General features: G+C 43.2%; 1 protein-coding gene across 2 annotated transcripts in view; it reads right to left on the bottom strand.

The window, feature by feature from the left end:
* The window catches only part of LOC130117974 (short transient receptor potential channel 7-like), a 114644-nt gene that overhangs the window by 55945 nt on the left and 43650 nt on the right, over positions 1-15049 (bottom strand). For both annotated transcript variants that reach the window (XM_056286263.1, XM_056286270.1), the window contains exons 5-6: positions 8416-8632; positions 6426-6659 (exon numbers count right to left, since the gene is read on the bottom strand). In XM_056286263.1, the coding sequence (XP_056142238.1) occupies positions 6426-6659; positions 8416-8632 (451 nt within the window). The remainder of the gene's footprint in view (positions 1-6425; positions 6660-8415; positions 8633-15049) is intronic.

The following is a 15049-nucleotide window of genomic DNA, read 5'->3' as shown; positions in this document are numbered from 1 at the left end:
CTTGCAGGGGGACACCACGTCCAGCAGTGGAGAAAATTTCTGTGCAGTTCCTCCAACAAGACCAGTCTCATCAAGTTTCTGGTGGAAGAGTGGAAACTCCCACGATACAGAGCTATGCTGCATGGCAAGGTGTTGTACATGACCTGTGAGGAAACCTGCTACAAGTTGACAGAAGATGGGTGTGAGGAAGCAGCAGAACTGCACTCCACACATGAAGAAGCTGACACCCGTCTGCTCCTGCATGCATTGCATGCAGCAAATGCGGGCTCAAAGTCAGTTATCATCACAGCTGAGGACACTGATGTCATGTTGCTTTGTCTTGGCTTCCAGAAGGACATCACCTGTCCCATCTACCAGAAGTGTGGGACTCAGAACCGCACACGGTTTGTCGACATCACCAAACTGGCAAGTTCACTTGGAGACAGCATCTGTGACAGCCTAATTGGCTTACATGCCTTCACAGGCTGCGACACTGTCAGTGCATTCGCTGGTCGAGGGAAGCTGAATGCCCTGAAGATAGTGAGAAAGCACACTTCCTGCCAAGAGACTTTTAGTCAACTGGGACAGACATGGAATGTGAGTGATGAGCTGTTCCAGAAAATTGAGCAGTTCACCTGTCGGATGTATGTTGCTAATAGCAGCACTGCTGAGGTGAACAAACTGCGTTACCAGCTCTTCTGCACCAAAAGGGGAGAGGTTGAGTCCAGCCAGCTGCCACCATGTAGAGACTGTCTCTTTATGCATGTTCAACGAGCCAACTATCAGGCAGCAATATGGAAGTCCTGTCTGCAGGCTAACCCTGTGGTTCCAAGCCCTACTGAGTATGGATGGACAGACGATGAAGGCAAGCTGGCCATTTACTGGATGCGCTCCCCACCTGCACCAGATGTGGTCTTGGAAATACTAACATGCAAGTGTGTGCATTCATGCAAAATGCCAAGCTGCATGTGCCTGTCAAATGGACTTCCATGCACAGACATGTGCAGGTTACAGACCTGCAGTAACCAAAAACAGCAGGATGGTCCAGAACTGGACTTTGAACTTGGGGAGTCAGATGATGAGAGAAACGAGCAGTTTGATGAATGACAGTGTGATGATTCTGATGGTATTACTGTGGTAGTAGTCTATTGATGCACAGGATGTTGATTCTGGACTTGGTTACCCAGAGCTTGATAACAATAATGTAACCATATTCACATATACCCATTACCCTACCCATTACCATTACATATACCCACTAATGATATGGGATTACATGTATCATTGACTAAGCATATGTAAATGTCAATGTTGTTTAAAATATTAAAATAGTTCATTACCTCACTATGGTATTCCTTTTTATCATGTATTTTGATTGTGTATTTAAACAAATGTATAGAGACCAGTTTGTGACCTAACTGGCTTTGGTCTAGTTCTCATTTAAGGCTCACAATCACCTCACACAATGAAATAGTATGGGTATATTATACATTTCCTGAATCTTTACAGTCCTGTGAGTATTCCAGTTTTTGTGTTTTGTGTCCCTGATATTCCTAGATGCCACAGGGCTAAAAGAAAGTATATAGTTTAGGCGAAAATTGCAGAAAGATGTGTGTTATTGACAGGTTGAAGAGCTCAAGTGACCTCTATATTTGTGAGAAATATCCACAACAGGGCTTGAATGAAAGCTAAGAAGGTCCCCTTTAAAATGATACCAAAGACAATATTATAGAACATTGAAAAATGTCCTGACCATGAGGCTAAACCAGGATATGCACCAGCGTCTAAAATGCAATTTAGTTTAGCGGGTGGTTAACTTCATGAGCTGATAACTGTGATACAGCTGCCACTCAGGAATGGTTATCATACCAAAATATTATCTACAGACATGGATCCTTTCAAATTATAAGTAAGTTTTGCCACCTTGAGTGTACCGAAATATCGTCTGGCCCATGGACTATTTCTCTCTTACACCAGTCTAGTGTGAGTAAGACAGTTGCACAAAAATAAAGACAGGCTAATTTTAAGGCTAAAAAGTTAGCTGTCCTAGCCCCAGGCTAGCTCAGAAATAAGAACTGGGTTTCTTTCCATGGTAACAATCAATGAAACCTGCTGACAACTGACTGACAAGAGGAAAACACTGTTCATGATTTGTGGTTTGCAACCAACAGTGAGAGGAACGAGAAAGGAAAGAGATTTTGGAGGCCTTTTTAACGGCACTGCTGCATTCATCACAAATGTCTGTCACAAATCATCGTTGTTACTCTTGTAATCTTCTACCCGGGACGTGTTTTCTGCCGGAGTGAATGGAGCTGGGCAGCTTGGAAAAGAGTCTTAATTTACAAGGAATATACAGCGAATTCCTCCTACTTAGGATAGTCAAAAATCAGATGGCTTTGTGCAGCGAGTGAAGTCAGGCATCTATCTGAAGTCTGACTATGTCCTGCATCTACACCAAAGTCAAAGTCCTATCTTTGTGCAACCAGCTCCAGGAATACACCACAATGAGCATTCTATGTCCCATCACAGCTGGCCACCTCCCTTATCACCTCCCACCTCTCTCCGCACGATGGGCATTGGAGGGTTTAGCACCGCCGCCCCCAGACTCTGCAACCCCCTTCCAGCTGCAACTCACACTACCTGGTTCAATACCCTCTGTGTTCTGCCCTTTGATTTTACAGGGCTTGCTGTTGCTCTGTGGAGTCCTTTTATGTTTTTTTTTTCGTGAGTTGATTTTGTTATGTTGTTTCCTGTCTGCTTGCATTTATTTCTATGAACTTAATTCCTATGTTTTATCGATTCAACTATAAGGCAACCCCAAACGTCTAGGAAGGCAGCAATTAAATACAGTAGTGCTTGACAGTTTGTGAACCCTTTAGAATTTTCTCTATTTCTGCACATATATGACCTAAAACATAATCAGATTTTCACACAAGTCCTAAAAGTAGATAAAGAGAACCCAATTAAACAAATAAGAGAAAAATTTTATACTTGGTCATTTATTTATTGAGGAAAATGATCCAATATTACATATTGTAAGTGGCAAAAGTATGTGAACCTCTAGGATTAGCAGTTAATTTGAAGGTGAAATTAGAGTCAGGTGTTTTCAATCAATGGGATGACAATCAGGTGTGAGTGGGCGCCCTGTTTTATTTAAAGAACAGGGAACTATCAAAATCTGATCCTTACAACACGTTTGTGGAAGTGTATCATGGCAAGAACAAAGGAGATTTCCGAGGACCTCAGAAAAAGCGTTGTTGATGCTCATCAGGCTCGAAACGGTTACAAAACCATCTCTAAAGAGTTTGGACTCCATCAATCCACAGTCAGACAGATTGTATACAAATGGAGGAAATTCCAAGACCATTGTTATCCTCCTCAGGAGTTGTTGACCATCAAAGATCACTCGAAGAGCAAGGTGTATAATAGTCGGCCAGGTCACAAAGGAACCCAGGGTAACTTCTAAGCAACTAAAGGTCTCTCTCACATTGGGTAATGTTAATGTTCATGAGTCCACCATCAGGAGAACACTGAACAACAATGGTGTGCATGGCAGGGTTGCAAGGACAAAGCCACTGCTCTCCAAAAAGAACATTGCTGCCCGTCTGCAGTTTGCTAAAGATCATGTGGACAAGCCAGAAGGCTATTGGGAAAATGTTTTGTGGACGGATGAGACCAAAATAGAACCTTTTGTTTTAAATGAGAAGTGTTATGTTTGGAGAAAGGAAAACACTGCATTCCGGCATAAGAACCTTATCCCACCTGTGAAACATGATGGTGGTAGTATCATGGTTTGGGCCTGTTTTATTGCATCTGGGCCAGGACGGCTTGCCGTCATTGATGGAACAATGAATTCAGAATTATACCAGCGAATTCGTAAGGAGAATGTCACAAGACATCCGCCCGTGAACTGAATCTCAAGAGAACGTGGGTCATGCAGCAAGACAACGACCCTAAGCACACAAGTCGTTCTACCAAAGAATGGTTAAAGAAGAATAATGTTAATGTTTTGGAATGGCTAAGTCAAAGTTCTGACCTTAATCCAATCAAAATGTTGTGGAAGGACCTGAAGTGAGCAGTTCATGAGAGGAAACCCACCAACATCCCAGAGTTGAAGCTGTTCTGTACGGAGGAATGGGTTAAAATTCCTCCAAGCTGATGTGCCGGACTGATCAACAGTTACATTAAATGTTTAGTTGTAGTTATTGCTGCACAAGGGGGGGGGGGGGGTCACACCAGATACTGAAAGCAAAGGTTCATATACATTTGCCACTCAGATATGTAATACTGGATCATTTTCCCCAATAAATAAATGACCAAGTATAATATTTTCCTCTCATTTGTTTAATTGGATTCTCTTTATCTGCTTTTAAGAATTGTGTGAAAATCTGATGACGTTTTAGGTCATATATGTGCAGAAATATAGAAAATTCTAAAGGGCTCATAAACTTTCAAGCACCACTGTATATCTATCTATCTATCTATCTATCTATCTATCTATCTATCTATCTATCTATCTATCTATCTATCTATCTGTAACAGTAGGTTCTAAAAAAATTGAGCAATTAATTTCCTTCTGCAAGATACGCCTTTGATGGACCTATGTGAAAACTGCAATCATCAAGACTGAGATATAATCTGGGACTGTTCTCTAAAATTAATACCTTTAAGAAGCAAAAGAAAATGAACTATTATCCCATCCTTGTATCTCTCTCTCTCACAGGTTTGCCCCCCCCCTCATTCTTTTTACCATAGTTTGACAATGTATAAGTCGAGCCAAGTCAATTATATTTGCATAGCCCAATATCACAAATTACAATTTTGCTTCAGCGGGCTTTACAGCAAGACAACATCCTGTCTTTAGACCGTCGCATCAGATAAGGAACAACTCCTTAAGCTCCACAAATAGTCTACACACACACACATAGACAGGATAAATTATTAAGTATGTACATATATCCTTGGTCATTAATGAATAAGGTCTGAGTAAACACTCACACCAGCATCTGCTTTCCTCACAAATAGATCCATGCAGAAATATAAGATGGAAATCATCTATTCAAGTGTGCAGTACGTCAGATGATAGCTGTTATATTATCTGTGTATGTGCTGTATTACCTCTTAGACGTTTCAATACAGTTTGTGACCACCAGATGGCAGCACTGATAAAGTTTCCTTCTTCGAGGGGCAGAGTGTGCTGCCCCAACTGGCAGCGTTGTGTTTTTTTATGTAGATTATTCAAAAGACTGATTCCAATAACTGAAACCCAAGCTTTAAGGATTATTATAACATGTTGCTACCAAAAAAAAGGTCAAAATTAAATTAAGATACATTCTTTAGAATTTGTATGTTAGTTTTTTTTATTACTCGTATTTTACAGCTTGTATTTTTATTTCAATCAGGAAAATGGGGGAGAGGGGAAGATAGGAATTGTTTGAGGTGGGTTTGGAGGACATTCGTCTGGGAATACATGTTTTAAAAAGGCTCTGAACTAAAATTATTATCTGGACCTCAACCACAGGTAGAGAATATGCCTTTTTATCATTTTGTGTATAAATTTGGTGTTGATATGCCTTCGTTAACAACTCGTAGAGATCTATCTAAATGTGTGTGTGTGTGTGTGTGTGTGTGTGTGTGTGTGTGTGTGTGTGTGTGTGTGTGTGTGTGTGTGTGTGCGCATATAGGAAAGTGTCTATATGTATGGTTTTTTTCATATGTGAACAGCTGCCCATTTTTGAACTTGTTTGCAGCTATGGATGCCTGTGTGTGTGTTGCTGCATTTTATGGTACATTTACTGTGTGTGTGTTTGTGTGTGTGTGTGTGTGCGCGCGTGACAGATGAGCTGAAGAAGATCATTGGGGGGCATTGCTCAGGAGGTACAGCGGGTCATCTAGTAATCGGAAGGTTGCTGGTTCAATCTCCAGCTCCTCCAGAGAGCATGTCGAAGTGACTAAGACACTGAACCCCTAACTGCTCCTGATGAGCAGGTTGGTGCCTTGCATGGCAGCCTCTGCCATCACTGTATGAATGGGTGAATCTGAGGCATCCACTGTAAAGTGCTTTGAGTGGTCGGTAGAGTAGAAAAGTGCGATATAAATGCAGTACATTTACCAAGCGGGATCAAGGGATGCGAGTACACACGTCCACGTGTGTATCCATGGGTGGTTGCACATGAAGAGCGAATGTGCAAAAATGATTGACTTTCTTTGCAAAAAACCCAGCCGATTTCCTTTTAAACTTGCAACCTCTGAGTAATTTGTCATTTAAGAACAGTGAAATAAAGTGAAGGAAATAAAAAAAGAGCAAGACTGAGGCCATGACCTTTTAAGAGAAGTAATAATTTAACATGACTCAAAACTTTGATAAGAAGTTACTTTTCCAAGGCATGCCAAACGTTTTTTTTTCTTTCCTGGTGCCATGACTCAACATGCTGAAAGTGACTCACCATAAGTAAAGTAGGCCACGTCATCAGGCAGTGAGGCACTACTGAGGTTTTCGTCTGGTACGTGCATGTCCACGTACAGCTGGGCCTTGGATGCCTTGAGGAAGGCCATGAAGCGTGCCGTAAAGGATGCCACGAAGATGGACAGCATGCCAAAGTCTAGAACGTTCCACAGGTGCATGACATACTCCCTGGGTCCGTCAGTCCAGATCTCCTTACACTCTGACCATATCATACCTGAGGGCAAACAAACACAGTGAAACAGCCTCTTTCACCTATACAAGATACTCTGTTGTTCTCTATCTGGAGCCATAAAAAGGAGAAAAACTGTTTATTGAAAATGCGCTATATTCAGTATCTCTATAACAATTACAAAGACTTCAAAGGATGCCAGTAAAATAACAATGACATCGTTCTTCTATAGCACACACACACACACACACACACACACACACACACACACACACACACACACACACACACACACAGTCAAACAAATACACCTGCCCAGCAAAGAAATTGCTTGGGATAGGACAATAATAGTGTTATTACTGGTAAACAAACACAAACAGAAATGCATAGTCACACATTTGCACACGTGTGCGCATGCACGCATGCACGCACACACACACACATACAGACAAGTAATAATATTGAATGTGTGTGCAGGTGAGAGAGGACATGTAGAGGTGGGAAGCGGCTGATGTCTGACAGAGATCTATTTACTTATATACTGTCAGTGAGAGTGAAAGGGGGATGTGGACAGGATGCTATCTCTCCCATCTGCCTCACAGGCCCAATTTCACTCAAATACATTGTACACCTCCTGTCCATCCCTTTCTGCATCGCCCTTCTCTTTCCCCCGTCGTTCCTTCTCCCTGTCCGTCAGCCCTATCTCTCCATCCAACTTCCATCTCGGCCCCTTGGCTCGGTTTAACCTCCAAACTCTTCTCTCTCTGTGTTATCTGTGCTGCTCAGCACTGCTGCTGTTTGGAACAGCTCGGCCTTCACAGCAACCGACTTCAGTAGTTTCTATTTGATCTTCGGTAGATAACACCGAATGACTCGCTGCATCGCTGTGACTTCGCTTTTCCTCCTCTTAATGCTATTAATCATTAACTGGGCTTTAAATCTAAGTCGATTAATGTCATCGCCTTCCCCAGCGGCCTAATTTACGGAGAAGATTTTGAGCTTGACGGATAATTTACCAAAGAACTTGGACCAGGGTCAAGAACTTTTGCTAAAGTTAGCAAAAATGTCACTCCTACTGGACTCCCCCCTTGAAATTCGAATCCATTAAAAGCAAAATAAATACACGAAGGGATATTTTTTTCTTTCACTTTTGCCTCAACTCCCTTTCTTTTCTTTTTCTTTCCCCCCCTTTTTCTCCCAAATTGTACTTGGCCAATTACCCTATTTTCCGAGCCGTCCCGGGCGCTGCTCCACCCCCTCTGCTGATCTGGGGAGGGCTGCAGACTACCACATGCCTCCTCCGATACATGTGGAGTCGCCAGCCACTTCTTTTCACCTGACAGTGAGGAGTTTCACCAGGGGGACGTAGCGCGTGGGAGTATCATGCTATTCCCCATAGTTCCCCCTCCCCCCTGAACAGGCACCCTGACCGACCAGAGGAGGTGCTAGTGCAGCGACTAGGACAGACACCCACATCCGGCTTCCCATCCGCAGACACGGCCAATTGTCGTGTCTGTAGGGATCCCCGACCAAGCCGGAGGTAACACGAGGATTCGAACCGGCGATCCCCGTGTTGTTAAGCAAAGGAATAGACTGCTATGCTACCTGGACACCCTCAACTCCCTTTCTGAGTAGAAAACACATCCACGTTATTTCATATCTTGCGACTACGGGGAATTTGAAATGTACAAAGTGAATTTAAAGAGCCTGCCCATTCAGGCAGACTCAGGAGAGAAATTCGAATGTGTATATCATGTCTGTTTCAACACAATTCCACATTGTGCTGAAGAGGTGAACTCACCCAGCACCCACTTCATGATCAGCAGCTCGGTCCAGGAGAACTGCGTGGTCTTAACCCTGAACACCTGCCGGGGGTGGTCTGTGATGGTCTCATTGGGCAGATTCTTGACGCCCTCAAAGCGGTCCGAGGCGTTGATGACCAACAGGCCCAAGAAGATGGTGAACGAGACGGCGTGGGCTACAAACTTCATGAAGGGACTCCGCAGGATCTGACCAAGCTGGGGGGTGGGATTAGGGGGGTTTAGGGATGGAGAATAGGATAGGGGTTGGGGCAGATGGATGGTTCTCAGTGAGATCAGAGGTTTGCTTTGCTCCCTCAAAGCAGCTACAAGGAGTTTTTCACCGATTATTCATCAGTCTTAATTTGATTTTGGTGCTGATATATGACTGACATAATCAAATGAAACCAATAGAGAGAAGATTAGATATCGTCATATAATGTTTCGCAAAACGCTTGCCTCCAGATCAGACTCCCCTTAAATCTGATGAAACGGTTTACAGCACACAGATGGGATGCAGTCACAATTAGACATACATTACCTCATCACTTCATATCTCTGAAACATTTGGTTTTCCGAAACACCACATCTCTCATGCTTCTCGTCAAAACAAATGCATGAGCCACCAGAGGCTGAACGTGGAACTTTGTGACAATGAAGTCGTTTTTCTGCAAAACACCACCCCTTTTGTCCACAGTGTCGCACAAAGTCATTAGAAATCCCAAACTCCTCACAGAAGCTTTAAAAGCTGTAGATGTTTTTCGTCATTATTATTATTTCATCCATCCATTATCCAAACTGCTTATCCTGCTCAGGGTCACGGGTATATAGGAGCCTATCCCAGTAGTCATTGGCCGGCAGGCAGGGAGACACCCTGGACAGGCCACCAGTCCATCACAAGGCCCACACACACACACACACACACACACACACACACACACACACACACACACACACCTAGGGACAATTTAGTATGGGCGATTCACCTGACCAACATGTCTTTGGACTGTGGGAGGAAACCAGAGCACCCAGAGGAAACCCATGCAGACACAGGGAGAACATGCAAACTCTACACAGCGGACGACCCGAGACGACCCCCTTCTTGCTGTGAAGAGATTGCGCTAACCACTGTGCCAACGTGCGCAAAATTGTTATTTCATATCTGCAAAAAATCATGTGCTACATTTAGCAACTAGTATAGGAACTAGTATGTTCCAACTGGCTGTGTTGGGCTTTATTTCATGCCATATTTTTCATTTTAGTTTTCTGACATTTGGGTCCTCAGAAATTAGTTTAAAAACAGCTTAAACCGCCACACCGCCATTCGAGCTGACAGATGACAGCTGCTGCGATCCAGTCATACCCATTGACTGCTTATCGAGCAATGTGATGCCAATGCGACCAGATGACAGCCATGCAGAAACCTTTGATTTTCTGAAAATATACACTTGCAACCTGCTGAAAATGTATGGTAAACACAGGAGGTTGTGATGGGAGAAAAACTTGCACAGTCTCACACCCATGTGTGGATGCACTACATGCTGGCATGAATGAAAACAACACACACATACATACACACTGCACACGTACGCAGTAATGTGAGCAAACCCATGCAGGCACATGATATTACACACACACACACACACAAACACACACAAACCAAAACCCATGCACGTGAAACACAAATAACAGTCTAAAAAGCCTACAGATACAAAGGCACACCCATAAATCAATCAATCAATCAATCAATCAATCAATCAATCAATCAATCAATCCACAGACAAATACACATACACTTTAAACACACTTACACACACATACACACACACACACACACACACACACACACACACACACACACACACAGGTATTTGAGATTCCAGCATTTGCCAAACTCAAAACCTGCTGTGTACAATATTAACAATCTGCGGTGTAGCTCTCTTCTCGCCACATGCACAGCAACACACCAGATCTAATAACTGTCCCTTTGTGGGGGGTGGGTTCAGGTAAAAAGTAACCCTGGAAAACCTCTCCCTCCCACAAACTGGAACCTGGGAGCTTGGGTCATCTCAGCAGCACTGCAGATCTGTTTGATCAACTCGATCCTCCAGATCTCAGCTAATGAGATGGACACAGATAAGGGTTCTTCCTTCTCTGATAGACTGGAAAAGAACATGGTCACAGGGGACTTTTTTTTTCTTTTCTTTTCTTTAAATCAATGTGATAGTGATGGGAACTGATCTTCTCAGTTCCGTTCTACTCCGCACAGAAATGGTGGCCACTGGCAGCGAGTGGACAGAAAAAAATATGAGCAGTTGTGTGTGAAATGGGAATCCCACAGGGGAAGAATGAGGCCGTATCCTCCATAATTCTTCTATATCGGATCACCTGGGACAACCAAGCCTGACACATGTGGGGATCTATGGGGCAGTCAGGCGTTCACTAGGAAAGGATGGATGAATGGATGTGCATGTATACCCAAAGAAACAAGTGAACCTGTGCATGCATGGAAGTACCTGATGATGGCACAGTCTCAAAAAACACATCCCTCTCTCTTCTCTCTCTGTGTTTCCCTCCTTTCTCTCTCTCTCTCTGTCTTTTTCTCTCATCCTTGCAAATCAGCATCAGCTAGTCCCAACAAGTTTCCTGTGCATGCACATCTATCTTGGTTTCAAATTCTGTTTGTGTACATGCGTGCATGCATGCATGTGTGCGTATGTGGGGGGGGGGGGTGCATGAGAGCAAGTCAATATGACTGTGAACACAAATCTCGGTTCTTTGTGGGCCTATGCATGTGGACATGTTCCTCTCTCTCTCATGAGGTTTACAGGTGCTTGCCACATATTGTGCAGCTGCAGGTATTACGTGAAATCCCCGTCAGCTGAGGAATAAACATTGGCAGATTGTGTGGCAGAAGCTGTGGTAACGCTCCTTTGTAGAGAATGAATTGTCTCAATAAAATAACTTCTCCATTTGGATTCAGCCATGCCTAGCCACGTAAAAGATGCATTTTGTCAGTCTCCATTGCTTGCCATGCTGGGTTTTTTTTTCCTTCGATTTTGATATAGGGGGCAGCACAGCGGCGCAGTGGTTAGCGTGGTCACCTCACAGCAAGAAGGTCCTGGGTTTGAGCCGCAGTATAGTCCGACCTTGGGGGTTGTCCCAGGTCGTCCTCTGTGTAAAGTTTGCATGTTCTCTCCATGTCTGTCACATTATATACATTATATATATTATTATATACTTATATTATATACTTATATACTTTATTAATCCCCACCGGGATTAATAAAGTACATCAAAATTCTTCTCTGTATTTAACCAATCCTAGCTGTGTAGCTAGGAGCAGTGGACAGCCGCCATACAGCACCCGGGGACCAACTCCAGTTCGTTTTGCCATGCCTTGGTCAGGGGTACAGACAGGAGTATTAACCCTAACAATGCATGTCTTTTTGATGATGGGGGAAACCGGCGCACCTGGAGAAAACCCGCCGCAGACATGGAGAGAACATGCAAATTCCATACAGAGGACGACCCGTGATGAACCCCAAGGTTGGACAACCCCAGGGTTCGAATCCAGGATCTTCTTACAGTGAGGTGACAGCACTAACCACTGGGCCACTGTGCCATGCTGTTGGAATACATGGTACGTACTTCGTCTACTTGCTGCACTAGCCATCCATTCAGGTGGGCACAAGCGGCATGTGCCGATTTGTGTACTGAAATTAAACGGTATGGAAACCGTGCCCATCTAATGTGCCAGTCGGGTTTTGGAGCGTACCATTTGACTACAGTTTAGTTTATAAGTTGGTCATCAACTCCTCCATATGACTGGTTTAACCATGTCGATCAGCAGCATCATCGCCCAGTCGGTAATACCACTCGTCACTCAATCACTAAGGAAAATATACTGTGGACACTACGACCTTGGGGTCCCTGCTCATTAACATGGAATAAAGTGTGATGTATTGGTAGTGATCTGGTAATATGTGTATTGATTGGATTGTGTGGCTTGTTGTTTATTCTATTATTTCTCTTCTTTTTTGTGACCCCGTTTCAACCTCCCAAGGAATGGGGGAGAGGGGGAGTGGGGTGGGAGGATAAGGGAAAACATGAAAAAGAGGAGCAAAAAAATGAAATCACTCTGGAAAAAAACATCTCTCTCTGTCAGTCGCTCTCTGAGTTGCGCTCTCTCTCTCTCTGTGTAGAAGTGCGAGTGAGCATGCTGAGCAGTCTTAAGAGAGCTTGTGTGAGTGTTTTTTCTAACTTTCTTCTGTAAATGTTGTAAATAGTGCACAGTATATTGTTTTGTTAGGTGTTTTGCTGTGTTTGGCATGTATATAGAGGGGTTTAAGGACTTTTTTTTGTGTTTTTTTCCAGATGCCTGCGTTTCGCTGGTCTGAGTCATGGCAGCAGACACGGAGTTCACCAGGCTGATCAGGGAGCATGGCATTAAGATATCGCTAAGCTTCCCTTGTTCAGTGGAACAATGTGGTTTGGCTGTAGCTGAAGTTGTTGGCCCCAACAGCATTAAGTCTGTTGCTAGAATGAACAGAGCTATGGTGATATTTCTGAATGAGGTTGACAAAGTGCAGAAGGTGGTTGCAAACGGAATTGTAGCGAATGAATCTTTTGTTTCAGAAATGCCGCTTGCCACTCCGGCAAAAAAGATAATGCTGTCTAATGTGCCCCTATTTATTAGGGATGAGATTCTGATTAGAGAATTGTCATGGTATGGGAAAGTAATTTCCCCAGTGAAAAAAGTAGTCTCAGGGTGTAAATCGTCCCAGCTGCAGCATGTTGTTTCTCACAGATGATTCTTAATAACAGGAGTGAGGAACTGGATCAGGCGTTCAAATTAAAAATTGATGATTTTGATTACATTTTGTTTGCAACATCAGAGACTGCAAAATGTTTTGGTTGTGGTAAGGAGGGACATCTGATCGAGGCTTGTCCAGAAAAACCATCTGGTTCTTCTGAGCCAGTTGAGGAGGCAACATTAGGAGAACAGAACCAAAGTAAAAACAATGATGAAACAGGCTCAGACAGTGAGTTTGGGATTGCACATGGCCAGAAAAGTCAAACCAGCGCAAAACAGGAGAACACAAGTGGAATTCACCAAAAAAGTCAGGAATGTAAGGTGGTGAATTAGGAAGAGCATGAGATTGACAATGGTGATACTGTAGCAGGAGGTCCCTTGGCTGACAATGAAGAGGCTGACATGGAGTGTGAAGAGGCCAGTCTCAGAGTAACATGGCGTAAGAGAAAACCCAGAAGTACTCAAAGTGGTTCACAGGCAAATAAAGTGACAGTGAGTAAAGAAAAAGAGAAACAGCCAGCCAAACAGAAAACAGCTGAGTCTGAGTCCACTATGGAAGATGATTGTGCAGCTGATTGTGACAGTGATATAAAATCTGCTGTAAAGAAACATAGAAGCCACAGGGAAACAGGATTATGGAGAAGACAAAATAAAACAGTTCCTACAGAAAACAAAAAACATGAAGAGTGTGAGAGTGGAAGATACAGAAATACAGATACATAAATATTTCTGGATTCAGCCAGCTGCTCTCATATGAGGAGTAAAGGAAAGGGAATGGGAAAAGAACTGGAGTTGGTCCCTGGTCGCTGCATGAAGGCGGCAGCCCACTGCTCCTAGCTATACAGGTCACAGCTAGGATAGGTTAATTTGCAGTAACTGAATTTCCCCAAGGGGATTAATAAAAGGAACTTAATTTAATTTTACTGACTGACTCCAAACTAATGGTCAATGTCTGTACTGTTTAGCAAAAGTAATGAATCGGATTGGTACTCAGTATCAGGCAATCGTTAAAGCTTTGTACTCGGAATGGAAAATGTGACACTGCCTTATCTCAACTACAAACTCATACAAATAGGGGCATAGAGTAGCTATTGTGTGTTTGTGTGGCCATTTTGTCTGTGCATGGATGTGTGTATGTGTGTGTGTGTGTGTTTTGGTATTTCGTCTACCTATGGTTATACCTGTGTAGACACATGCACATGTGTGTGAGTACAAGAGAAACGGACAATACCAGGAAGAAAGGAACTGAACTGAAAAACTGGTTAATCTGGTTCTAAGGACATTAAGCTTCTGCCTCATCTATTTTCTGCCATCTACCATATTTTTCTTTCTCGATCTATGTTCAATCGTTGCTTCTGACGCGAAAGGGTGTTTGAGGCGTGACGCACTTGGCGTTACTCCCTGATTGTCTGTTCTTTTCCATCCCTCACTCATTGCTGTCAACAACAGCGGCCTAAACATCCAAGCACAAATATATTTTTCCATCACTCACTGGCAATGCAACTCCAAAAATATTTTCAACCAATTATGTCCATCTTTACTGGTCTGGACCCCAATGGATTACTCATTATTTTCTTTTCGAGAGAAGTGGATGGACAGAATTACCAATATCGCTCTAATCTCCCTCCGCTAATATAAAATCTAATATAGTTTGCAACAGGGGTGTGAATAGAAAATATCATGAGCTATAAAAGGGGTGGCAAGATCTCTGTTGTTATCGTAGTTAAACAATAAAATGGCTTGAATGGACAACAGGCTTTGCAGCAAGGCACAGTCAATGCAATCAGCTGTGAGACACAGTAGGCTCAATTACTCTAGCC

The sequence above is a fragment of the Lampris incognitus genome, chromosome 1, assembly GCF_029633865.1.
Source record: "Lampris incognitus isolate fLamInc1 chromosome 1, fLamInc1.hap2, whole genome shotgun sequence".
In the NCBI taxonomy this organism is placed as follows: Eukaryota; Metazoa; Chordata; class Actinopteri; order Lampriformes; family Lampridae; genus Lampris; species Lampris incognitus.
The sequence above is the reverse complement of the archived record's forward strand: the minus strand, read 5'-3'. Positions and strand labels throughout refer to the sequence as shown.